Raw genomic sequence first — 24,234 nt, forward strand, 5'->3', positions numbered from 1 at the left:
TCTCCACCTTTCTCCTGGAGTTGGCTGTGGCTCAGCTGAACCACTCAATGTGCCCCAGCTGGGCACAGGGCAGTGGAGAAAGGAGGAAGAGAAGAGAGCCAGGCTGTGGGAGGAAGGGGAGATTTCTCTAGTGGGATGAGTTGAATGTTGCTGTTCTCCAAAATGAGTCACAGGTCAGAGAAGTGGAACATTAATCTCAGGGGAGATGAGTAAGTGGGCAACAGGCAAAGGCAGTGGTCAAAGGAGCATCACAATTTATGTTTGCAGCTTAGATCTTCCCATGTATTAGCAATGGCTCCTTGATTAAAATCAGGAATCTTCCACCAGCTTCCCAAAGTTAAAAAAAAAAAAAAAAAAAAAAAGCTAAAAATAAATTATGTCACCTCTGAAAGCATTCAGCTAATATAGATGTGCAGATTTTTCAGTGCATCCCACTCTGAGGCACCACTGAAACATTTAAGCTCCTCTCTCCCAGTGCTCCTGCAGCAGTCAGCAAACATCCCCAGGTCCTGGCGTTTCGCCAGGCTGGGAGTTCACTTGATGGAACAATTCTGCATTCTTATTTCCAGAAGAGGTTTTCAGGAGGTGACAGAGAAGCAGTGCCACCCCCAGGGCTCAGCAACCTCCCAATGCCCATGGAAAGAACTCTGAGAGGAGCAGCAGTTCTGCAGCAGTTTGGGATTTCATCCCTGAATCATAGAATCATAGAACTGGCTGGGTTGGAAGGGACCTCAGAGATCATCAAGTCCAACCCTTGATCCACTCCCACTGCAGTTCCCAGCCCATGGCACTGAGTGCCACATCCAGTCTCTTTTGAAAGATCTCCAGACACGGAGAATACACTACTTCCCTGGGCAGCCCATTCCAATGCCTGATCACCCTCTCTGAACTGTGCTATCATTTCAGTGCTGGTTTTCCATAAGGAAAGTGCATCCTCAGCAGTGGCAATTAAAGTCTGTTAATGAAAAAGATGTTAAAATGTAAATGTAAGCCCTGCAATCTTGAGAAGAGTTGCAGTGCTCATGTTCTCACTGGTGTTCCTCAGGACCCATCCTCCCTGCTGGAGAGATTAAAGATCCCAGAGCAAACCCCCAGCACCTCCACAGGTTCCTCAGAGTGGTTTAAGAAATCAGGACCCAGGGAATATTTAACACCCCCTCTGGGTGGGGGGCAGTGAATAATCTTCTCTGGAAGGGAGGAGACCTTGGTCAGCAGGCAAAGCAGCCCTGAGTGCCCTGGTTGGGGTAGCAAGGGGGAGAAGGAAGCTGTGAGATGGTGATTCAAGTGGCTCCTGACTCAGAACCTGCCAAGGTCAGTGGAAACTTTCTTCCTGGTGCCAGTTCAGCCCCTTGGTAAAAATTGGTACCTGTCCTGTCACCCAGGGAGTGCTGCCTGACTGGAACAGCCCTGACAGCTCTGAGGTAGAGAGGATTTCAACATCACCACTTGCCTGTCTGCTGTACAAGAGGGAAAAGCTCTGACTCGGAAGGTTTTGCTTTTGGGAAGTTCTCCTCTTGCTTCTGAAATCCACTTACCCCCAGGAAATCTCATCACTACCCCAGGAAACTGCTGTACACTGCCAGAAGTGAGGCAACAGCTGGGAGCAGGCCCTGAAGGATGAAAATTTGGGATATTATTAAGATAAATATCTGAGGGGTGGGGGGCAAGAGGAAGGGGCCAATCTCTGTTCAGTGGTGCCCAGGAGTAGGACAAGGAATAATGGGGTGAAGGGAGAAGAGAGGAAGTTCCAGCTGAAGCTGAGGAGAAACTTCTCTGCTGGGAGGGTGAGGGAGCCCTGGCCCAGGCTGCCCAGAGAGGTTGTGGAGTCTCCTTCTCTGGAGCCTTTCCAACCCCCCCTGGATGTGTTCTGTGTGTCCTGCCCTGGGGGATCCTGCTGTGGATCCATCCTTGGACTGGATCAGCTCCAGAGCTCCCTCCCAACCCCTGATGCTCTATGAAGAGCAACCTGTCCCAGGCAAGGGGAGACTCCTGAGAACATCAGAACATCCCAAATGGGAAGGTCTGGCTACAGGCACAAAATATTTCCCAGATCCTGGGTGTTCAGACAAGTTGGCAACAGTGAGATGAAAGTTCAGTGCCCCCTGGGTTCAGTGGAAGTTGATCATTCACAGGAATTTGGCCCTTTCCCTCCTGTCCTGGTTTCACCTGGGACAGAGCTAAGGAGTTGGAATAGCAGCTGTGCTTGGGATTTAGTGTGGGATTTGGTATGGGAAGAACACTGATCACCTACTGGTGTTTTTAGGAGTTGGGAAGGAATCAAGGACTTGTCACCTTCCCATGTTTTGCTCAGATGCAGGCACTGAGAGGGAGCACAGGCAGAGGAATGGGTCCCAGTTGGCCAGTGGGATATTCCATACCATGCAAGGAATAAGGGTTGGCTGGGAAGCTCTTCCAGGATTGCAGTTTTGGGATTTCTGTCCTCCTGGGTCACAAGCCAGAGACAGGCTGGGCATTGCTCAGTGAGCAGCTGCACTGCACATCACTTGGGTTTATGTTCTATTATTATTATTATTACCATTATTCTATTTAAATCATTAAACTCTTTTTATCCCAACCCAGGAGCCTCTTTACTCTCACCTTTCTGATTCTCTCCCCCATTCCCTGGGGCTGAGGAAGTGAGTAGCTGTGTGGTGTTTAGCTGCCTGCTGGGCTAAAACCAGGACACCTTGGCAAGAAGAAACAAACTGGAGGCAGCTTCAACTTCCTGAGCTTCTCCAGTGCACCCAAAATGGTGCTGGGAGCAAGGGAAATAACCAGTAAATAGCTCTGAAAGAAGCAGCTCCAGTTCCTGCTGGAGTTTTAGAGCTGGGCTGCTGTAAAACTGAACATGAGCCAGCAGTGTGCCCAGGTGGCCAAGAAGGCCAATGGCATCCTGGCCTGGATCAGGAACAGCATGGCCAGCAGGTCCAGGGAAGGGATTCTGCCCCTGTGCTCAGCCCTGGGGAGGCCACAGCTTGAGTCCTGTGTCCAGTTCTGGGCCCCTCAGCTCAGGAAGGAGATTGAGGTGCTGGAGCAGGTCCAGAGAAGAGCAAGGAGGCTGTGAAGGGATCCAGCAGAATTGCTGTGAGGAAGGGCTGAGGGAGCTGGGGGTGTTGAGGCTGGAGAAGAGGAGGCTCAGGGAGACCTCATCACTCTCTCCAACTCCCTGAAAGGAGGTTGGAGCCAGGGGGGGGTTGGGCTCTTTTCCCAGGCAACTCTCAGCAAGACAAGAGGGCAGGGTCTCAAGTTGTGCCAGGGGAGGTTTAGGTTGGAGATTAGAAAGAATTTCTTTCTGGAGAGGGTGATCAGCCATTGGAATGGGCTGCCCAGGGAAGTAGTGGATTCTCCGTGTCTGGAGCTATTTCCAAAGAGCCTGGATGTGGCACTGAGTGCCATGGGCTGGGAACTGCAGTGGGAGTGGATCAAGGGTTGGACTTGATGATCTCTGAGGTCCCTTCCAACCCAGCCAATGCTATGATTGTATGAAAACTTTTCTGTGCACCAACTTGGCACCAAAGTGACCTCAACAAATGTGCTAACAGTGTAAAGCCAGGAGGTGTCCCCAGTGCAAAGGAGGAGCAGGATGTGCTACAAACTCTGAATGACCCGTGGGGAGTGGAATGACAGCAGGGATATGGATTTCAAGGTCACGCATGCATGCAGAGGGTAATAAACAAGGATTTCTGCTGTCAGCCAGGAGCTCATCTGCTCAAAATGACAGAGGAGAAGGAGGATCGGGGTGTGCTGGGTGATTGTGGGATGAATTACGAGCTGCCAAGGTCTGAAAGTCATAAAAGGGAACTGTAAGCCCAGGCTGCATCCACTGGTTGTTGTCAGCAGCCAGGGGAACACAGGGGAACACGAGTGTGCTGTGCACAAGAGGCCTCAGGGAGCAGGGAAGGTGCCACAAGAGAAGGACACATTTCCAGGGCCTCAAGAAGGTTTCTGTGGAAGAGCCAGAGAAATGATCACCTACCTGCTGGCAACCCACCTGCAAGGGGATCCAAGTGGTCCCCCCCTCTGCCCTGGGGATGGAGATTGGCATGGCAAGGATGGCTGTAGGCAGATTAATTAGAAGCATGGAATAATTAGGGCTGAAGAGCCCTCTGCAGGTCCCCCAGTCCATCCCCCTGCAGTACCAGGGACACCCTCACCTAGATCAGGGTGCTCAGAGCCTCCTCAAGCCTCACCTTGAATATCTCCAGGGATGAGACCTCAACCCCCTCCCTGGGCACCCTGTGCCATTGTGCCACTGCCCTCAGGGGACAGAATTTTCCAGCTTTGTGTTTGTCCCAGTGCTCCTCACTCCTGTCCCAGATGTGAATGTTACTGACTGCTCAACTCTCACCTCCCCTCTGGCCTGTAATCCTTTCACTGATGGGGATCTCAGGGTAATATTAGCAAGAGGAAAATACTTAGTTTTTAAGATGGAAGAAACCCCTCCCTAGCAGGAGTCTCTGTGCCCTCAGCATCCTGCCACCATCACTGGCTGATTTCACAAACCAAAACCCTGCAGAATTGCCATGGGGAAGGAAATACCAAGGGTTGGATGTTTTGTCTTGGTTTGCAGTGATAACTGCAGGATAACTTCAGAGCATCACACTAAATTCTTCCCCCCACCACCCAGACTTGGGCCTGGGGGCCACTGAGAGCATTGGTGGTTCTCATGCTCCCCATCCTTCTTCCTCTCTCAACTTAGTTTCCTGTGGCCTTCAAGATATCTCCTTATCCTCTTTTTCTCTCTATTTTTATCCCCCAAGGAACAACTCAGAGGCACAACACAGCTGATGAGTGCTATGAGCCAAAGGAGAGGTCTGGGATGGGGTTGGAGGGAAATGTGGGAGCAGGTCCCCTCCACCCCCTGTGTCACACATCAGTTACTGTGGTTTTCCCATCAGTCCCACAGAACCACAGTGGGGTTTTCATCTTTTTTTGGGGTGGAACACACCACACACAACCCAAACAGCATCACCCACTGCCCCATCTGACTCCTGTCAATCCCTTCAAGCCTGATCCTGATTTCTAACCTGCCTTTCCAGCAGCCCAAGCAAACACACCTGCAGGCCAGTGGGGAATGGCCAGGAGCAGGCAGCTGATGTTCATGCTAACAGTCTTTCTTCTTATTACAAATCACCAAGGGGATGCAACAGCTCTTAACACAGAGCCTCAACAACCTTAATTAATCTTCTTCTGCCTCCCCCAAAGCAGAGGATGGTTGGAACAGAGCCAGAGATGCTGCACCACTCCTGCAGTGGGAGCTGGGGACACTTGTAAAGTTGAGGCACCTGGCAAGAGGCACAGGAGTAAAGCAAGAGCCAGCTTAGAACCTGACACCTCCTTGATCCTTCCCCTTGTAATCGCTGATCACACTGACACGAGACAAATGAACATTGAAGCTGGGTCAAGTAATTATTGCAGGTTCCTAGCTGCACACTTCTCAGGGTAGTAACAAGTCTGCCAGTTGTAAATAAAGCACAGTCGGGGTGCAGGGATGCATGCCTCTTGCTGGGATGGAAGTGAAGGCAGAAGCTGCTGAGCCAAGAAGAAAACAGCTAAACGTTTATGATCAAGGGTTGCTTCCAAAGGAGGCACTGGCTGCTTTCCCCTTTGAAGAGCTTTTTTCACTTTCTGCCTATTTACATGATCAGCATATGACTGCAGCAGCAATGGCATCGTTTATCTGCCAGGGTGACAAATGGCCACTGGGAAACAAGAGGCAGAGCAAACAAGGAGTGATGGCTCCACTTTGGCAAAAGGGCAGCTAGAGGAATGAGAACTGGGGGGAAAAAATGACCAGCTCCAAAGCAGACACTAAAAAGGGAACAAATGAGGAATGCTGAGTGGAGTGGAGTGGAGTCCAGTCCAGAGGAAGCCACAGTGCCAGTGATGGATTTGAAGCCAGCAGGAGCCTGGAGAAGCAGGAAAGAAAAGTAACCCTGTGCTTAGTGCTGGTGAGGCCACAGCTTGAGTCCTGTGTCCAGTTCTGGGCCCCTCAGCTCAGGAAGGAGATTGAGGTGCTGGAGCAGGTCCAGAGAAGAGCAAGGAGGCTGTGAAGGGATCCAGCACAAGTCCTGTGAGGAAGGGCTGAGGGAGCTGGGGGTGTTGAGGCTGGAGAAGAGGAGGCTCAGGGGAGACCTCATCACTCTCTACAACTCCCTGAAAGGAGGTTGGAGCCAGGGGGGGGTTGGGCTCTTCTCCCAGGACAAGAGGCCATGGGCTTCAGCTCTGCCAGGGGAGGTTAGGTTGGAGATTAGGAAAAAATTCTTTATAGAGAGGGTGCTGAGGCATTGGGATGGGCTGCCCAGGGAGCGGGTGGATTCTCCATCCCTGGAGGTTTTTAAGAAGAGCCTGGATGTGGCACTGAGTGCCATGGGCTGGGAACCACGGGGGGAGTGGATCAAGGGTTGGACTTGAGGATCCCAGAGCTCTTTTCCAACCCAAATGATTCTATGACACAAAGCACCCCTGCTTGATACAGGGGAGCTAAACCCTTGGCTATTTCAGAAAATAACCTTGATTCCTGGGATCGCAGGATCCGTCGCATCTCCCAGCCTCGGATGCGCTCGTACAAGCAGCCAGAGGAGGGAGCACCGGCCACAATTCATTTTGTTTTGTCCAGCAGCAAGAGGAGCATCCCTGCTTCTCCTGAATGCCTCAAGATCATCATCCCCCCTACCCGGGGACTGTCACAGCCGTGTCAGGGCACTGGGGACACTTATTTACCCTGAGCAACCTCCCGGGGGCTTTCCCCAACAGGGTCCATCCAGCATCCTGGCACGGAGGCACAGAGCAGCTGGGCAAACCTGCAGCCCCAAACTGCATGCAGAGAGAGAGGGAAAAGAGAGATAAACGCAGGGACACCCCAAATAATCTTATTTTTCCCTTGGCTGAAAAGCAACCGCTGTTCCGCACTGCATGTTGCCAGGGTTAAAGACCTTAGACGACCTTCAGATTAAGCACGGTTGAGAAACCAGAGCCGGCAGACCCCGCCGGGCTCCCTTCCCGCTTTCTAATAGCAGAGAAGATGCCCACAGGGTCACTCCGGCTTCCCCCGGAGCCCCTCGCCGGTCAGGCTGCGGACCCGCGGCCACCGCAATGGAGATGCCCGAGGGAGGCCGCCATCTTGGGGGGCACCCCGGGGGCTTGGGGCAGGCTGCTTCGGGCACGGCGGGCTGCTCGCAGGCAAAACGAGAACCCGGCGGCGGTAGAGCCGCTCCTCCCGGGTGCGGAAGGGAGCCGAGAAGGGGAAGCCGAGGCGGGGGAAGCGGGGCAGCCCCCGGGGACAACCCCCGCACCCGGGCACCCGACCCGGCGGCTCCGCACACCGCAGCCCTGAGGAAAGACCCCCGTCTGCCGAGGGGGGCGGGACGATGGGCGGACAGGCAGGCTGCTCAGCCAATGGCAGGGCGCAGCCCGCCTCCCCCTCAGGCTCTCAGCCAATGGAGAGGCGCGGGGCGGAGTGGGGCGGGGCGGGCGGCGGGCGGGCGGCAGTCGGCGCCCAAGCGCGGTGCGGTGCGGGTGGCTCCTCGGGATCTGCCGCGGCCGCTGCCGGCGCCGCGCCGCCGCCCTGCTTCCCTCCCTATGGAAGAGATGGAAGAGGAGCTGAAATGCCCGGTGTGCGGCTCCTTTTACCGGGAGCCCATCATCCTCCCCTGCTCCCACAACCTCTGCCAGGCGTGCGCCCGCAACATCCTAGTGCAGACCCCGGAGTCGGAGTCGCCGCAGAGCCGCCGGGCTTCGGGTTCGGCCGTCTCCGACTATGACTACCTGGATCTGGACAAGATGAGCCTGTACAGCGAGGCGGATAGCGGCTACGGCTCCTACGGCGGCTTCGCCAGCGCTCCCACCACCCCTTGCCAGAAATCCCCCAACGGCGTCCGCGTCTTCCCCCCGACCGCTCCGCCGCCCCCCGCCACCCTGGCCCCGCCGCCGCCTCCCCGCAACGCCTGCTTGACCTGCCCGCAGTGCCACCGCAGCCTGGTGCTGGACGAGCGCGGTTTGCGGGGTTTCCCCCGCAACCGGCTGCTGGAAGGAGTCATCGACCGCTACCAGCAAGGCCGTGCGGCGGCCCTGCGCTGCCAGCTCTGCGAGAAGGCGCCCAAGGAGGCGGCCGTCATGTGCGAGCAGTGCGATGTCTTCTACTGCGATCCCTGTCGCTTGCGGTGCCACCCGCCGCGGGGTCCCTTGGCCAAGCATCGCCTGGTCCCGCCGGCCCAGGGCCGCGTCAGCCGCCGCCTCAGCCCCCGCAAGATTTCCACCTGCACCGACCACGAGCTGGAGAACCACAGCATGTACTGCGTCCAGTGCAAGAGTCCCGTCTGCTACCAGTGCCTGGAGGAGGGCAAGCACTCCAGCCATGAAGTCAAGGCGCTGGGAGCCATGTGGAAGCTTCACAAGGTGAGCCCTGGCTGAGCCCCCGCAACTGGGAGATGGCTGTGGAGGGGCTACCTGTCCAGCACAGCCCCCCTTCCCCGAGCTGGCAAAGTGGGAGCATTGCCACCCCCTCATTTCCCACACCAGGGCTGCATTTGGCACCTTTCTTTAAGAGGAGAGTTACTCCTTGTCCCAGGGATGCTGGCATTGGGCAGGTTGGGGTTGGATCTTGGTGCTCTTTAAGGTCCTTTCCAACCCTAACCACTCTATGATGCTCCCCGTGGGTCTCCAAATTGTGACCCCCAATGGGTCTCCAAGTCGTGGCCCCTGTGGGTCTGCGAATTGTGGCTTCATGGGTCTCCAAATTGTGGCCCCCGTGCCTCTCCAAATTATGGCCCTCGTGGGTCTTTGAATTGTGGCCCCCGTGGGTCTCCTAATTGTGGCTTCGTGGGTCTCCAAGTTGTGGCCCCCGTGGGTCTCCACATTGCAGCCCCCCTGAGCTGAGGCTGTGCCGTGTGTGGCTGTGGGTGCTGAGCTGGGCGTGGGTCACCTGTGGGGGGTGATGGTTTTGGGGAGGGAAGTGTGAAATCCGCTGTGGGGGAGGACAGAGATGCAATCCTGGGGTTGTTGCTGAGGAGGGGCGGCTGCCTCCTCCTGCACATCCATGCGTGGGGAGGAGGAGGAGGAGGGATGGGAATGGGCAGCGGAGCTGTTGGCTGAATGCTGATCAGCTCCTCTGGAGCCTGCTCACACCCACACGCGTCCCGGTGCTGTAGGCAGGGAGGCAGCTGTCATTTTTTTGTCATTTTTAGCTTCAGCTCAGCTCCAGCCACCCCCCTGCCTCCCTTCCTCTTCCCACCAGTGACCCCCTCGCCGAGGGAACTGGGGCAGAAGTGACTGGGACACGGGCAGACAGGGCACAAGGCGACGGATGTCACTCCTCGGATGAACATTGAGATAATTGTTTTTTCCCCCTTGGAGCAAATCAGTGCTGGCAGGAGCAGGTGGGGGGACCTGTGACGAGGAGATGGGGATGCCTGACCCCTCTCCTGTCAAAAGGGGCTCTTCTGGATCACTCCAGGAACATTCCTGCCCTGCTGTGGCAGGCTGGGTGATGCTGAACAGCTCCGTGGAGGATGCAGATCACTGGGCTGCAGCTCTGCATCCCATGTTGGGTCAGTGGGTGCCTGCAGGGACAGACAGTCACTTGTCATGCTGCTCCTTGGGAGGGGTCTGGGACAGGGGGGGTCACCACAACACCTTGCAGTGTGGGAGGAAAGGTCACAGTGGTGCCTGTTGCTGCTGGAAAGGGCTTATCCTGATCCCCTTTTGCTGAGAGGAGCAACACCTTCTCCCCAGCTTTCCTGTGCTCTTACAAAGGTGCAGCCCATGAGCTGGGGAGGTTTTGGTGCCCCACACCTTTGTCCTTACATATGGGGTGCAGCCACAGCTCCCAAGTGGTGCTGAGCATGGCCCAGTGACAGCTGACAGGAGCTGGGGGCTCTTTGCTGCTGTGTTGACACGAGCCATGGGATGCTGTGAGCACCTTGCTCCTCTTGCTGGTTATGAAACCCAGGAAGTGCTGCCTGGCCCAGTACCTCCTGGCCCAGCTTTCTGTAGAGGATCAACCTGTTTGGTTTGTGCTGACCCAGAGCAGGATCCATCTCTAGGTGTTCTTCAGCCAAGCAAGTGACACCTAATGAGTTCCTGGCCTTGTTTGTGAGGTTTGGGGTTCACCTTCCTGCCTTGATCCAGGTGCAGCCAAGGCACTTGCTAGGTACAGGCATGAGTGGACAGTCTCATATCTGAGGATGCTTCAGGTTCAGCCCTTGTGTTCTTGGTTAGGTTGTTTTTTATTTCCTTGAATGCTCAGCTTTTCTTTCAGAGAACCTTTTCCCAGGGGAGAACTTTAGCAGTGTGGTGTTTTGTTGATGCAGCCGTGGGACCGTGACCTTATTTCAAATGATGATTTTCGTGCAGTTTCTCTCAGATTGTTTTGAAATCAGAAGGTGAGGTCACACCTACCTCGAGTGAGTCTCTGTTTATTCAGGGATTTACTGCTCTTCCCTGAAGGTTTAGGGGGCAGAAAAGAATCTGTTGGGTCAAATGTGGCAGTTTGGTATAAGTGAAGCAGAGATTTCATGGCCAGAGCTCAGTTTGCTCCCTGGGATGCCGTGGAGCAAAATCAAGAGGAGATGCTGTTGCCATTTCAAGCTTTATCCTGGTTGGGGCTGGGCATTAGGAACCAAACCACCTGCAGATTCAAGCAAAAAGCAGCTGGGTGTCATTTTTGAGGGGACAAACTTCCTAAAAAAGGTGACAGTCCTTTTTCCACCCAATTTATTATTATTTTTTTTACAGCGATGAGCGGTTGTACCGGGTACCTCTGGCTCATCAGCTCTTGGGTTCTCTGCTGCAATTACAACACCCCTCAGTGCAAAATACTCTTTGGGCTACATCTGTGCTCTTCATTTCTGACCCGAGGAGACTGTGATCCTCTGTGTTGACCCCGGAGTGCCTTGATGAGCTGTTGTTCTTGAAAGCAGCATTCACGCCTCAGTACGTGATTGCCGGGCCCTGGGCAATTGCTGTTAAGTGCAGCGTGCTCCTCTTTGGAAAGGAAACCAAAGGGCTTTTTACAGACCTCTTTGGGAGCTGCCCCAATTTTTCTTTTCCTCTGACAGAGTGCTGATTGTGTGGCTCTTACAGATGAGGGTTTCAAAATAATCTGGGCTGAGGCACAATCAAACATAATTCAGGGAGCTCGGATTTCTAAGCCGGACACAGATCGTGGGAAATCCTCTCTCTTCCTATCTTCCTTTCAGGACAGCTGTTGGCAGAGGGGTAAATATTCAGAAAGAAAGAAAAAAACCCAAACCAAAACATAAAGGAAAATGGGTTTTTAATCTGAATTGTCCCAGTTTTGGAGATATATTGCAGCTGTCTGGATTTTATCCTGACGAGCTGGAGCGCTGCTTGGCATGTCAAAAGCAGGAACACAAGATGGAGCTGAATCATTTATTCTTTGCACATTTGAGTCTCTCTTGCTTTTTGCTGGGAAGTGTGTGGGGAGGGCAGGCTCAGCAGCTTGCTAATGGTTTTTTAGAGATAGACAGATAGATGTGTGCATGCACGTGTACAAATGGACTGGAAGAGACCTCCAGGGCCACACAGCTATCTCTGACAGCCCTGACATCCCATCCATCAGCTGATCAAGCTCTGTCTTAAAACCATTTTGCTTTTCCCAGTGCACAGGTCTCCCAGAAAGTTCATGGTTTCTGATAGCTTTTAGGCAGGTTTGAAAGCTTTCTGGGTTAGGCATTAGACAGTGATGTGATTCTTGCCCATCTCTCATGGTTCTGTCTGGGTGTCCTCTGCAGAGTCCTTGCTCCTTCTTGCCCCATGCCACTCCCTGGGGGGGGGTTGTGCCTGCCAGAGGCTGCTTTTGTCTTTGGGATTGGTATCCTGACTGCAGCAAACAACAACCTGGATTTACTGGGCAGGTTGCAGAGGTCAGTGTGTCCCCAGTGCTTGGTGGTGTAACCTCCTGCTCTCTTTTCTGGCAGTCAAGCAAGAAGATTCCCTCTTCTTTGGGTTGGGATGATGGCTTCTCTTTGCAGGGGCTCCTGGGGCTGTCCCTCTCTGCTCCACCAGCAGCTCTTTCACATTCCTTTTGCCTTAAACCAAGACTCTGGTTTGGGCCCACTGTCTGCTTTGCCTTGACACTGGAAGGGGAGCAGGTTAGGCAGCCCCTCCAGTTCCTCCTGCAGTGCAGCAGAAACAGCTCTTGGCTTCACTGGAAGATAAATAGTGCTTCCAGTTATACTTCTATGTGGGATTTTCCTGCCCAGGATGGGATTGCCCAGGCTGAGGACACAAACTGTCCTCAGATTGCAAACCCCTGCAGTGTCTCTGCACAGATTGCAGCAGAGACCAACCCCAGGAGCTGATGTTCCACACTCTGTTAAATCAGCTGTAATCATGGTTAGCAGCCAGAGGCTAATTAGCAGAGGTACTCCCTAGACCTCAGCTCATCCAGGCTGTCACTAGCACAGATGGGATGAGGGATGCAGGGAGAGCTCTTTTTAAAGACTCAAAAAATCCTGCCTGCACTGGGCATGATTTTGCACGTCTGGGGTGGAAAACACAACCATGCCTCTTAGTTTCTGCTCAGGGGAACAGCAGGCATCAACCCCAAGACAGGGACATGCAGACAGTGGTACTCATTAGCTTGCTTGGCTGGGCCTCTGGGTTAGCTGCCAGAGAAACTTTTGTGGGGTTTTCTTGAGGCACTGGGATGCTGTGGGGTCCCTGGGAATTCCTGCAACCCACGGAGCTTGTGGGGAGTATCCAGGGAGCTGCTGGATGACAAAGAGCTGTTTGCCTTTGCAAAGGGAAATATTTGCTGCTAAAACAGAAGCACTGAGAATCCTTCATCTTCCCCTCTTGCCAGCAGTGCACTTTCCCAAGCCTTGGTTTGATGACCTTCCTGAATCCCACCACCCTTGCTCCATCACCTGCCATCTGCAGCAGCAGCAGGGTCCCTCCTCTCCTTCTCTAGCTATGCCAAACAACCTTCTCCCTTGCTCCATTTTCCTGTGGCTAAATCCTCAGGGTGGCAAAGAGACTGTGAGATGCTTTGAAATCAGAAAAAAAACCCAAACCAAACCCACAAAACAAAGAAATGTCACTGGGGTCCATGGATTTACACCAGTTTGTGTCTGCTCAGGACCCAGAGGTGATGCTGCCTTCTTGTGTTAATTAATTTAGGGAAGAGCTTTCTGCCAGGTGGTTCTTTCCTTGGCATTCCCCTCAGTTAAGGGAGTAAAGAGCAAGCAGGAATATTGTGTTTATCACAGGTAACACAGCACAGCAAGTTCTACAAGGTGTTCTTGGAGCTCGAGTGGCACTTCATGCCAGGAGATGTCCCCTTGGATATTTGTAACTGGAAATGGGCCCAGGGCCATCTCAGAGCAGGTGTAAATCTCTGCAGCTTCATTGGTTCCTGTGGGAAGTCCAGAAATACCCAACAGGGAGATGCTGTGGTGCACCATCTGTGCTCAGCTCTCCAGAAGCTTTTAACACCTCAGCATCCAGACTGGAGGAGCCTCTTCAACCTCCAGAAAATTCCTGTGCTCTGTGACTCTCAAACCACCTCAATTCTTCCCACACAACTGAATCTGATTTTTATTTTTTTTTCTCTTGGCCACTTTAGGAATGAACTGTCCCACTGGTTTGCTGTTTCTTGCTGCTCTTACTGTGGTGCAAGCTGAACATGAGCCAGCAGTGTGCCCAGGTGGCCAAGAAGGCCAATGGCATCCTGGGCTGGCTCAGGAACAGCGTGGCCAGCAGGTCCAGGGAAGGGATTCTGCCCCTGTGCTCAGCCCTGGTGAGGCCACAGCTTGAGTCCTGTGTCCAGTTCTGGGCCCCTCAGCTCAGGAAGGAGATTGAGGTGCTGGAGCAGGTCCAGAGAAGAGCAAGGAGGCTGTGAAGGGATCCAGCAGAATTCCTGTGAGGAAGGGCTGAGGGAGCTGGGGGTGTTGAGGCTGGAGAAGAGGAGGCTCAGGGGAGACCTCATCACTCTCTCCAACTCCCTGAAAGGAGGTTGGAGCCAGGGGGGGGTTGGGCTCTTTTCCCAGGCAACTCTCAGCAAGACAAGAGGGCAGGGTCTCAAGTTGTGCCAGGGGAGGTTTAGGTTGGAGATGAGAAAGAATTTCTTTCTGGAGAGGGTGATCAGGCATTGGAATGGGCTGCCCAGGGAAGTAGTGGATTCTCCGTGTCTGGAGATCTTTCCAAAGAGCCTGGATGTGGCACTGAGTGCCATGGGCTGGGAACTGCAGTGGGAGTGGATCAAGGGTTGGACTTGATGATCTCTGAGGTCCCTTCCAACCCAGCCAATTCTATGATTCTAAGTCAGGAGCACCACAACCAAGGTGGGCAAAAAAAAAAAGAAAAAATCAGCCTGTGGACTAATTCTTGTCTCTTTTTCATGGAAATTTCAGCAGTGTGTCACCCAGGGATTCTCCTGTCACTACAGCCCTAGCCTGAAGAAAGAAAAAAAAAACAGGAAAATGAGGAAGCAGAGCAAACAGTGTTAAGTAAATGACATGAGAGTGAGGAAAAGGCTTTGCTGTTTGTACACCAGGTTTCACAAGGTGCACTCAGAGAGCTGGCAGCAGTGCAGGGTGGATCTTGGTTGGGAACATGCTCCCAAGAAGCTTATGGGCCTGCTCTCTGTCACTTGTTCCCACTTTACTAAGTAAAGCAGCACCCAAATGTTCAGGTTTTTTAAAGGGAAAACTGTTCTTGATGTCACTTGCCAGAACCTGTTCACAGATGACCCCAAAATCCCACTAAGGAATCTTGCCATGTTTCTCCCATAGACCCAGAGAGAGATTTGGAGTGATTTTCATTTTCTTTCCTAACACTTGAAGGAATTTCCTGCATCCCTTGATGAACTTGCATGATCCACATTTACAGCAGAGTGCATTTGCATGTGCTTTCCCCAGCTGTATGGCAGAGTAATTAAAAAGAAATAAACCTCCCCCCCAACCAAATCAAAACGTTACAGCTCCCCAGCTCCCCAAACTGCTCTTTTGTCAGCCCTGTTCCCTGCTTGGTTTGTTCTTGGGCTGAGAAGTTCTCTGTGGCTGCAATATGCATCTTACCTGTTAAATTGGCTTATAAATAAGCCAGCTCATTCCCTGCTCCTTCAGATAGTCCCGTTGGGATGAGTTGGACAATATCTATTTAGAGCAAGCACATAAGCCAAAGGGAGCTCACGGGATAAATCTCTGGTGACCCCAGCTCAGGTGGTGTCCTAGAAGGCCCAGTAAAGGCTGGTGTGGCAGAAGGCTGCTCTGAAGTCTGTACTGGGAGATTTTATAGCAGCCTTCTGGTACCTGAAGGGGCTCTAGGAAAGCTGGGGAGGGACTTGGGATAAGGGCAGGGAGGGATGAGATGAGGGGGAAGGGTTCTCATTGAGATGAGATGTGAGGAAGAAATCGTGGTGGCTTGTTCCCACCATGGCTTTTAATTACTGCAAGCCCAGTGCCATCCCCAGCCATGGATATGGATATGGATATGGATATGGATATGGATATGGATATGACAGGGTGAGAGAGATGGGGAAGAGAATGGGGAGACCTTAGAGCACCTTCCAGTGCCTGAAGGAGTTCCAGGAAAGCTGGGGAGGGACTGGGGACAAGGGCAGGGAGGGATGGGATGAGGGGGAAGGGTTTCCAGATGCAAGAGAGATGAGATGTGAGGAAGGAATAGTTTGGTGTGAGGGTGCTGAGCCCCTGTGCCAGGTTTCCCAGAGAAGCTGTGGCTGCCCCATCCCTGGCAGTGTCTCAGCCCAGGTTGGATGGGGCTTGGAGCAACCTGGGCTGGTGGGAGGTGTCCCTGGGCATGGCAGGGGGTGGCAATGGAGGAGCTTTAAGGTCCCTTCCAACCCAAACCAGTCTGGGATTCTATGAAGAATAAATCAATGGTACCAAAGCTCCCTGGGTCAAAGTTTCTTGAATCCTCATGGGTCATCCCAAGTTGTAACTGTGCTCTGTGTAGGATGGTTTGGTAAACCTGTGCTCTGGGACCAGCACTGAATTAAAATAGATTTATTTTAATTCATTAAAATTAAAATTTAATGCCTAGAATTGAAATAAAACAATACCAATGGTGGTGATGACAGCACTGAGGGCTTACTGGATGAGGGTCTAACCAGGCAGTCATGTAAAGCTATTAAACCTAACAGAGAGATACACAGAATATCTAGAAACTGGGCCCAGCTCTTACCTCTACCAGTGGCACCTCACTGATGAAGCAGAAAGGAAACACTTCCTTTTACAGTGCCCCAGAGAGCAGAGCTGAGAACAGCCTGTCAAAGGAGTCACCTTTCCTCTTCAAAGGATTCACCTGTCCTGTTCCAAGGCAGATCTTGTTGGCAATCTGAACTAACTCAGATGTTGCCTTCAGAACTGGATGTGGGTCTGGGGCACAGCCTGACCTGCAGCTGGCTGGAAAAGCTTAGCAGAGGCTCAGCTTTTTCTGACAAGAGCAGAATTTCCATCTAAAAAGTGTAAGACCAAGTTCATTTGGCAATTTTCTTCAGTCAGCTCTGGCTGTAGCAGCAGGTGAGATGGAAGAGGTCCTTCCTTACCTTGGGGGTGGGTGATGCCAAGCTACAACAGGGTCAGTGCATCATGGGGTAGATTTTAGGCTGCATATTTGCATTTGATTAGCTATTACCTTCCCTGTGTTACAGAAATACAGTGGGGAGGGTTCATAAGTGCCTGCTCTGTTCTGTAGCACAGCTGAAATTGCTCTGGAAGGGATTTACCAGCTGGGGGGGGGGTTCCCATCACTGTTCATTACTCCTTCCCCTCTACTAACCTTGCATTGGTCGATGGATTTTTAAAAAGGGTGGGAGTGGGGTGCTGCTGAGGGATGTGTGCTTGTTGTGGGTGCCAGGAGGAGGTCAGATCATCAGCTGGGGTCACTGAGCTTGGCTCTGCTGAAGCAGATGTGGCAGCACCAAGCCACTGGAGTGGAAGATTGTGTTTGTAGCCTGGAAACCAGCAGGCAGAGACCCCCAGACCCTGAGACTGCTGCTTCTTCCAGCTTGGAGAGGAGGTGTGGTGCCTAAACACCTGGGCAAATATCACTTAAATTATTTGCATGAAGCCTGGAACTGTGGCACATCTTTCAACCAGTGACCTCTTTTCTTTTTTGTACAATCCCAAACTGGTTTGGGTTGGGAGGGACCTTAAAGCTCCTCCATTGCCACCCCTTGCCATGGTCAGGGACACCTCCCACCAGCCCAGGTTGCTCCAAGCCCCATCCAACCTGGGCTGAGACACTGCCAGGGATGGGGCAGCCACAGCTTCTCTGGGAAACCTGGCACAGGGGCTCAGCACCCTCACACCAAACTATTTCTCCCTCACATCTCATCTCTCTTCCATCTGGAAACCCTTCCCCCTCATCCCATCCCTCCCTGCCCTTGTCCCCAGTCCCTCCCCAGCTTTCCTGGAGCCCCTTCAGGCACTGGAAGGTGCTCTAAGGTCTCCCCATTGCAGCCTTCTCTTCTCCAGCCTCAACACCCCCAACTCTCTCAGCCTGGCTCCAGAGCAGAGCTGCTCCATCTCTCTGGTCATCTTCATGGCCCTTCCTTTTTGGGGGCTTCAGACCTTTGCATTTCTTTCCTTTTTTTTTCCCTTTTTTCCCTTTCCCCCAGCTGTCCCCTCTGGCTCTGTGCCATCAGTTCCCCTCTCTTCTCACTGTGCCCTGGGGCAGGATTGTTTATTGTGTGGGATTTACCAGCAGCTCCTGGTTGTGCTTTCAGCTGGAGGGTGCACAATGCACCCGTAGCTTTGCTTGTTCAGTCCTTTGGTGCAGAACTGCAGCTGCTTCCCACCTGCAGCTCCTGGGCTATTCTCTGACAAAATCCCTCTGTCATCCCAGATAACCACTGCCCCTTCATCCAAGAAGCATTCAGTCACTAATTCTTCTGACTTCACTGCTCTCCTCCTCCCTGCTCTTTACCTCTTGACCTTTGCAGGCATCAGCTGCAAGGGAAGGGAAGGAGCTGCTGCTGCTCCTGGCCCTGCTCTTAGTACAAACTGAGTTATTTGGGGTCTGTCCCCTTGCCAGCTGAGGCTTCACTGTGCTGGTGGCTTTCTGCTTGGGGAGGACCTGTCTGGCTGCAGAGGCAGACTCAGAGGTCTGCTTTTAACTCCAGGTTGGTGACAGGAGAGCATCCTTTTCCAAATAAGTTTCTTTAAACTTGGAACATAGCAAGTTCCATCTAAAAATGAGGAGGGACTTTGGAGGTGACAGAGCACTGACACAGGCTGCCCAGAGAGGTGGTGGAGTCTCCATCTCTGGAGACTTTCAAAACAACCTTCCAGCCCCCACCATTCTGTGACTTTCTGCAGTGCTCTCACCACTGGAATATGTGAAGCTGGGAGAAGTGGGGGTTCCATCAAACTTTCAGCCATTTTCTACAAGGTGCATTTAATGATTTCAAGGCACAGACACACTGCTTTTTGAGGTCAGAGCCACCATTCCCTTCTTCCTCTTCCAGGCAGAGCTGAACTGTGTGTTACCCATGGCTCAGCCCAAAGCAAGGACCAGGATGCTGCCAAGAGTGGCTCCAGCTGTTTGTATCACAGCAAGGAAGGGAACTGTGGGAGCATCTTCCTGAGGATGCTGGAAAAAGAAGGGGGGAGGAGGGAGCATCTCATGGCTGTGACCTCAGGTCAGTTCTCTCTGCTGAGGATCTGCCTTGTGCTCCTGGACAAATAATTCCTTATGCCAATAATTCCTGTTGCCTTGTGCTCCAGGACAAATAATTCCAGGACAAATAATTGTTTACCCTCCCTGTCTGGCCTTTCCCCCTCCAAAGCTGCCTCTTAGAAATGGATGTTGAGCTCAGCTCTCTTCCTCCAGCACTGATCAGGATTCATGCAAATTCCCAACCCAGCACTGCCTGCTACACCTGGAGAAGCAGCAAGGATTTCCAGCCAGGCAGAGGACATCATGGATGGTCAGGGGGGGGAAATCCCATCAAAAAGACATCCTGGGGGCATCAGCCTCCTTCCCTAGGGAAAGCACTTCCATATGGAGAGGAGGAGGCTCAGGGGAGACCTCATCACTCTCTCCAACTCCCTGAAAGGAGGTTGGAGCCAGGGGGGGGTTGGGCTCTGCTCCCAGGACAAGAGGCCATGGGCTTCAGCTCTGCCAGGGGAGGGTTAGGTTGGATATTAGGAAGAAATTCTTTGCAGAGAGGGTGCTGAGGCATTGGAATGGGCTGCCCAGGGAGGGGGTGGATTCTCCATCCCTGGAGGTTTTTAAGAAGAGCCTGGATGTGGCACTCAGTGCCATGGGCTGGGAACCACGGGGGGAGTGGATCAAGGGTTGGACTTGAAGATCCCAGAGCTCTTTTCCAACCCAAATAATCCTGGGATTCTATGGTTCTACATGCTCTGTCTTTAACTGAAGTCACAGAGATTTAGGGGCATGACTGAGATGCTTTCTGGAGTTGGGATGCCTGAGCTGGTAAACTGGTGGGATGTGCAAACAGCATCGGATTAACAGTGTGCTGGGTGGGAGCTGGCCTTGTCACTTGGCTGGGTGACAGATGCCACTGTTCCTGGGAACACAGGGCTCTTTCTTTGCAGGCTGCGAGGCAGAAGTGTAAAACAAGCCTGGACTTTGATGGCAAAGCCAGTGAAGTCTTGGTCTTGCTGCCTGAGGAAGCAGTCAGAATGCCTTCTCTGATTGTCCTTATGTGCATTTCAGCCTCTTTCTCTTTTGGGTCTGTTCAGCCTGGAGAAGTCTGAGGGGAGACCTCCTGCCCATGATCCAGGACTTCAAGGGGGGTCCAGAGCAGCTGGAGACTCCCTATGGACAAGGAGTCCCATGGACAAGACAAGGGGCAATGGGCACAAGTTGCTACTGGGCAGATTCCCATTGGACACCAGAGGAAAATGTTTCCCCATGAGGACAGTCAGAGCTTGGAATGGTCTCCCAGGGGAAGGGGTGGATTCCCCCACTCTGGAAAGTTGGAAGTCTCAGCTCCAGGGGGTGCTGAGACATCTCAGAGAAACAAGAAGATGAGAAGGGTTGGAGCAGATGGGCCTTGGGGGCTCTTCCCACCTGGCACTCTGTGACTCTTAGGCCATTTTTAACCCACAGCTTTTGGGGAGGGTTTTTTCTAGGGGCAGCAGCAATAGTTCAAGCTGTGCTGTTGCATAAAACACCACCCAGCTCCACAGCTCAGACGTGGCTGAGTTTATCCTGTCTCCATCCCACAGCAACACTTCTTCCATCTTGGTGTTGCATTCCCAGGAAAACGAGGACCTGAAGGGGCGTTTGCCTCGCTCTGTGTCACCATCAGCCCACGGCTCAGTGAATCAGAGCAAGAAACAGTTTCTCACCTAGGAGATTATTTCTCACCTCCTCCAGAGCACAGCAGTTAAAAAAAAAAAACAGATAATAAAAATAATAATAAAAAAATATCCTCTACCCACAAAGACTTGGGGGGTCTGTGTCGTTTTAAATGACACAGGGGGGAGACAAGAGCTGCACCTTTCTCTCTGCTCTGCTGATGACAGCTCAGATCGAAGGGCAAGAGGGTTATTTGATCAGATTGACTGTGCAGATCCTGCTGAGCTCCTGGAGCCAGCAGGCAGATGACCCACCAGTCAATCCATCTGTGGCTTGGACAATGTTTGGGCTCTGGATTGATTTCCTGCCGTGGTGCTGGGGCTGTCAGATGGTGAAGGGCACGCTGAGAGCAGCTCCAAGGAGGATCCTTCCCTAGGTCCTGGCTGGCAGGTGACTTGCCCACATCTCCACTGGGCAGACCCTGCCAAGCTGCAGGGGAAAAGCTATTTTGTTTAATTGAAGTGCAGTTTTTTTATAGAATCATAGAATTGTTTTGGTTGGAAAAGACCTTCAAGTCCAACCCTCAGCCCAGCACTGCCCCATGTCCCTCATCCCCACATCTCCAGGGCTCTGAAACCCCTCCAGGGATGATGGGGACTCCAGGCCTGCCCTGGGCAGCCTGGGCCAGGCCCTGACAACCCTTGCCAGAGAGAAATGATTCCTCATCTCCAATTCAAACCTCCCCTGGCACAACTTGAGGCTCTTTCCTCTTGTTCTTGTTAACCCAGCACTGCCAAGGCCACCACCAAGGTTCTTTCTTCATGTTTATCATTAAGATCATGGTGCAGCACAGCAGGAACCAGCAAGCCACATCTTCTTAGTGGCATCCTGTGACATGGGTGAGTAGGTGATGAGAGGGAAAATTGTCAAAGGTGGTGGAGCTGGTTGTGTGGTGCTCCAGCTGCCTTTCAGCTCATGCCCCAGAGGTTTGAAGGCCAGGGATTCGTAGCTGTCTGGGTGCTGGGAGCTGCATGGTCCATGGGAAGCACTAGGAATGAAGTCACAAGATGAAATTTCTAAGCAGGTGCTCTTTACCCCAGGCTCCTGCCCAATTTCTCTGCTGGACTGAATTGACAGAGGTTCATCAAGTGAAATTTCTTCCTCTCTGAGTTTGATCCTTTCCTCGTGACTTCTCTAGAAACAAGGGGAACCCACAGACCTGAGCAGGACCTGAGGGATTGCCTTCTGCCATTACACAGGTTCTGGATAGGAAGGGTGTGGGGACTTTTGTGTGGGGCTGTTTTAGTGGCTGGGATGGTTTGCAACTCACCAGGATGGCACCAGGCAAGGTGGTGACTGTCAGAGCTCCTCTTTCTGCAGGAGCACATGTGCTGAGCACTTGGCATCTGGGTTTGTCTTGTGATGCAGAAAAAGGAAAATTGGGGGAATCATTTTTGTCACGACTGCAGCAGGCTGCATATGGTAGGATGAAAGCCCTTCCTGCCATATGCCACAGCTCTGGCTGCTGTAAAGATGGGAATTATTACATTTGTCATGAGTCATATCAGCTCCAAGAGTTTTACAAAGCAGCCCATGGCCCCAGAGAAGTCTGGGAGGGAGGGACAGGCTTTTCAGCAGGGCCTGTTTGGATAGGACAAGAGGTGATGGTTTTAAACTAAAAGAGGGTCAAGTCAGACCAGCTAGAAGGAAGAAATTTTTTAGTATGAGAGTGTGGAAGCCCTGGCCCAGGTTGCCCGGAGAGGTGGTAGATGCCTCATCCCTGGGAACATCCCAGCTCAGGTTGGAAAAGGGATCTGAGTGACCTGGTGTCCCTGCAGACTACAAGGGGGTTGGACAAGGTGGCCTTAAAGGTCCCTTTCAACCTGAACCCTTCTGAGATTTGGTGACAGTTTGAGCAGTTTGATGCTGAACAGTTTGGGCAGTGGTGCTGAACGGGGCTGCATCCAGTTGGCAGCTGGTCACTAGTGGTGTCCCCCAGGGATCAGTGCTGGGCCCAGTCCTGTTCAATATCTTCATTGATGACTTGGATGAGGGGACTGAGTCCATCATCAGCAAATTCACAGATGACACCAAGCTGGGGGGGAGTGTGGATCAGCTGGAAGGCAGGAGGGCTCTGCAGAGGGACCTGGACAGACTGGAGAGTTGGGATGATCCCAATGGGATGAGGTTCAACACAACAACCCCATGGGGAGTTCCAGGCTGGGCACAGAGTGGCAGAAAGGGACCTGGGAGTCTGGATTGCCAGGAAGCTGAACAGGAGCCAGCAGTGTGCCCAGGTGGCCAAGAAGGCCAATGGCATCCTGGGCTGGCTCAGGAACAGCGTGGCCAGCAGGTCCAGGGAAGGGATTCTGCCCCTGTGCTCAGCTCTGGTGAGGCCACAGCTTGAGTCCTGTGTCCAGTTCTGGGCCCCTCAGTTTAGGAAGGAGATTGAGGTGCTGGAGCAGGTCCAGAGAAGAGCAAGGAGGCTGTGAAGGGATCCAGCAGAATTCCTGTGAGGAAGGGCTGAGGGAGCTGGGGGTGTTGAGGCTGGAGAAGAGGAGGCTCAGGGGAGACCTCATCACTCTCTGCAACTCCCTGAAAGGAGGTTGGAGCCAGGGGGGGTTGGGCTCTTTTCCCAGGCAACTCTCAGCAAGACAAGAGGGCAGGGTCTCAAGTTGTGCCAGGGGAGGTTTAGGTTGGAGATGAGAAAGAATTTCTTTCTGGAGAGGGTGATCAGGCATTGGAATGGGCTGCCCAGGGAAGTAGTGGATTCTCCGTGTCTGGAGATCTTTCCAAAGAGCCTGGATGTGGCACTGAGTGCCATGGGCTGGGAACTGCAGTGGGAGTGGATCAAGGGTTGGACTTGATGATCTCTGAGGTCCCTTCCAACCCAGCCAGTTCTATGATTCTATGCCAGATTGGTCTGGACTGGCAACCTGTGCAGAACCTGACAGATGTAACCTTGTGCCATCAAATGCTGTTGGGTGCAGGGATTTGTCCCTTCCCCATGGTGTGTAATGAGGCTTGAGAGAAACCAAACTACCAACTCTTGCAAGACTGGAGGGATTTATGGTTGCCCAGCTCCAGATATGGCACCTAGCAGCACTCAACCCCAGTGATCCTTCCCAGCCCCCAGCAGAGCCCCTGTGTCAGCAGCACACATCTCAGGCTTCCCCACCCCCCAGTCCCACAAGGGCTCCTTGGGGTTTTGTCACTGAAGTGGTGCCAATTCCTCACTGCAGAGAGGAGTCAGACTCTGATGTGAGAGGAAAGGTGCTCACCAGAAAATGAGGTGAGCTCATACTGAGTCAGGAGGCTGGAATTTGAGGAGTGGGATGCTGGAGTTTTTCCTCAGCCAGCTGGTGGTTTTCAGCAGGGATCACCAAGGCTGTCTGAAGGGTATCAGGCACTGTGATTTATTCAGAGGTGTCTTCATGTGGAACCCCTGGGCATTCCCTTCCAGGGAATGTGGTTTTCATCACCATCTATGTTCTAAAAACATAGAAGGAAGGTTGGCACTTATGCAGTATTCAGCCAGTCTGGAAGAGTTGACATCATGGCAAGGTTCCTGAACCCTGAGAACATCCACTTTAGTTGTACATGCCCCAAAATACATTTGATTTAAATGAAATCTAATGAAGTTTACAGGACAAATGTCATCACCTAGTGAGAGCACACGTTGCAGGGTCAGGTTTGGGGGAGCTCTGCTGGTTTAACCTGCCTGAGAGCCCTGATAATGACTGACCTATTAATAAATGTGCTCACCAGGGACCCAGAGCAGAGCCTGGATGCCCATCTCTGTGAAAAGCTTTTAACCCAGGCAAATTGTTTACAAAAATCAATATTTATTATGTTGGAGTCATTTTGTTTAAACAATTTACATGGTTTGGGGTCGGGTCTCCAAGTTGAGTTGTAGTTACACTCTGGAGGAGCCAAGAGATCTCTGACTCCAAGCACCACCACAACCCTGTGCCT

At 52.7% G+C, this 24,234-nt stretch overlaps 1 protein-coding gene across 1 annotated transcript in view; it reads left to right on the forward strand.

Annotated features, from left to right (window-relative positions):
- The first annotated feature begins 7,581 nt into the window (after positions 1–7,581).
- Positions 7,582–24,234, forward strand: part of TRIM9 (tripartite motif containing 9) — a 57,947-nt gene continuing 41,294 nt past the window's right edge. The window contains exon 1 of the mRNA XM_030452314.1: positions 7,582–8,397. Within this exon, the coding sequence (XP_030308174.1) occupies positions 7,582–8,397 (816 nt within the window). The remainder of the gene's footprint in view (positions 8,398–24,234) is intronic.

The sequence above is a fragment of the Calypte anna genome, chromosome 5A (genome assembly GCF_003957555.1).
Source record: "Calypte anna isolate BGI_N300 chromosome 5A, bCalAnn1_v1.p, whole genome shotgun sequence".
Lineage (NCBI taxonomy): Eukaryota > Metazoa > Chordata > Aves > Apodiformes > Trochilidae > Calypte > Calypte anna.